The sequence below is a fragment of the Laccaria bicolor genome, genomic scaffold (genome assembly GCF_000143565.1).
Source record: "Laccaria bicolor S238N-H82 LACBIscaffold_63 genomic scaffold, whole genome shotgun sequence".
In the NCBI taxonomy this organism is placed as follows: domain Eukaryota; kingdom Fungi; phylum Basidiomycota; class Agaricomycetes; order Agaricales; family Hydnangiaceae; genus Laccaria; species Laccaria bicolor.
Window position 1 is genome coordinate 295,148 of NW_001889934.1, and position 1,886 is coordinate 297,033.

General features: G+C 52.8%; 1 protein-coding gene across 1 annotated transcript; it reads right to left on the reverse strand.

Moving 5' to 3' along the window:
* Positions 1-109: 109 nt before the first annotated feature.
* LACBIDRAFT_314776 (uncharacterized protein) lies at positions 110-1,847 on the reverse strand (the record flags this gene model as incomplete). Its single annotated transcript, XM_001889213.1, has 4 exons — positions 110-200; positions 256-1,489; positions 1,540-1,652; positions 1,708-1,847. 4 exons carry the CDS (start codon positions 1,845-1,847, stop codon positions 110-112), a joined length of 1,578 nt encoding a protein of 525 aa, XP_001889248.1.
* Positions 1,848-1,886: the final 39 nt, after the last annotated feature.

Below are 1,886 nucleotides of genomic sequence, written 5' to 3' on the forward strand. Positions count from 1 at the left end.
CACCTTAGCATGAGGCGCAAATAGAAATCGACAAGCGAGGCGCAAATAGAAATCGACGTGAAACAACCGCGTGAGCAGTGCGCGATGGCAAACAGGAGGTAGGTGCACCTTAGCGCCTGCGCTTGCGCGAGGTGCCAATAGAAATCGACGTGGATGGGGGAAGGACATGGGAGGCGTTGGTAGAAATCAGCATTGATGAGCTATACAGGAAAGTAGAATGAATAAATGAACAGTATTAGACGAGAAAACACAAACCTGGCACTTAACAGACCAGTGAGCACCCATCCCACATCCTGAATGGCCGCCATCCAACCTTCATCTGCAGTGGATAGAGTGGGAAGCGCTACACCCCACCAGACGAGAGTCGCCATCACAGAAAAAAAAGCGTTTCTACCATGTTTGTTTACTACTGACCAATCGGCACCGCTCACCAAGTTCGAACGATGCGAGGAGTTGAGAGGGCCGACTACATCTGATACAGCCCTCCATTCTGGCTGAAGCCCCTTCCACCACTTCCACCAACTCTTCTCAAAATCAGCCACCGTGTCGACCTTCGGCTGTATTGCTCGCCCACGAGAAATCCAGTAATGGACTTCTGCAGGCCTGTTGTCTGGCTTAAAGCCTGCAGAACATGCGCCTGGGGCAAAGTCGGTGCGTCGCTCTAAATCCGTGAATTGTTCGATCAGGAATGCGAAGTTGGGGCCTAGATTCTGACTTGACAGGAATGCGTGGGCATCAGCAAACCAAGAAGGCCACGAGACGGCTTCTTGTGGAGCCTTCGTGCACGGCGGAGCAGCCGGAGTGACACCAGAAGCAAGGGCCAGTGTGGAGGGACCTGCTGGTGAGGGGAGAACTGGGGAGGAAGGCTGCGAGAGGGGAGGGGGGGGCAAGGGTGCGGCTGGTGGGAGGGAAGTAAGAGCAGAAGCAGTTGCTGGTGTGGGGGGACTTTCTGGCATGGGGCGAACAGGGGAGGGAGCGGTCGGCGGAGGGACTGTCGCTGCGTTGGTTGCCTTGACATTGATGCTGATGGAATCATCAGTGTTGACAGCTGTCGTGGCTTTGGTTTTCCAACGCTTTGGATCCATCGACGTGTGTTTGGTGAGCCGCGGATTGACGGGCTTGTCGTCGTCGTCATCTTCATCTTCATCCTCCTCGTCCTCGTCATCCTCGCTACTTTCCACCTCTGAAGGATCAGAGGTGTCTTCACCACTGGAACCGTCCTCATCAGAGGCAACGTTCGGCTTGCGGCGTTTGTTTGGCCTCTTGTTGTTCTTCTTGTGCTTCTGGTGCGTCGTTCGACTCTTCTTGGCCTTCTTGTCCTTCTTCTCTGTGCGGTGCTTCCGCTTACCACCCGCTACATCCGAGGAGTTTGGGGGCATAGCGGTAGTTGGCTGAGACGAATCGATGCCTGAGGATGAAGGGCCAGCAATGGCGTTCCCGTCGCCAGTCAGGTCTTCAGGTAAAGCGCGCGCGCGCTGCTCCTCCGCAGCTGTTGTATATTAGACATTGTGCACAGTGAAATAAAATGACGACACTTACTGTAACAAGTTGAGAGAAAAGATAGAAACACTTCGTTTACCACCTTGAACTTGTCTTTTTCCGCCAAAGCCCAAACCTTCGGAATCGCCGCTTTGTTTTCACCATGATGAATCCTACCGAGTGTTTCAGCAAGGGGAATCAAATAAATGAATTATGAAAGCAACGTACCCAAACACATTCAGCTGACCCTTCCTCTGTGGCTCCGGGCCACCAATCAAGACACTGATATGCATCCCGATTGTCTCTCCGATGATTTGAATCATAGGTCCCAACAGATTTGGGAGTTTGTCTAAAACCCTGTTCGTCATATGAGTTAGTTAGGTCCCCGTCCATGGTCCAGAAGTACG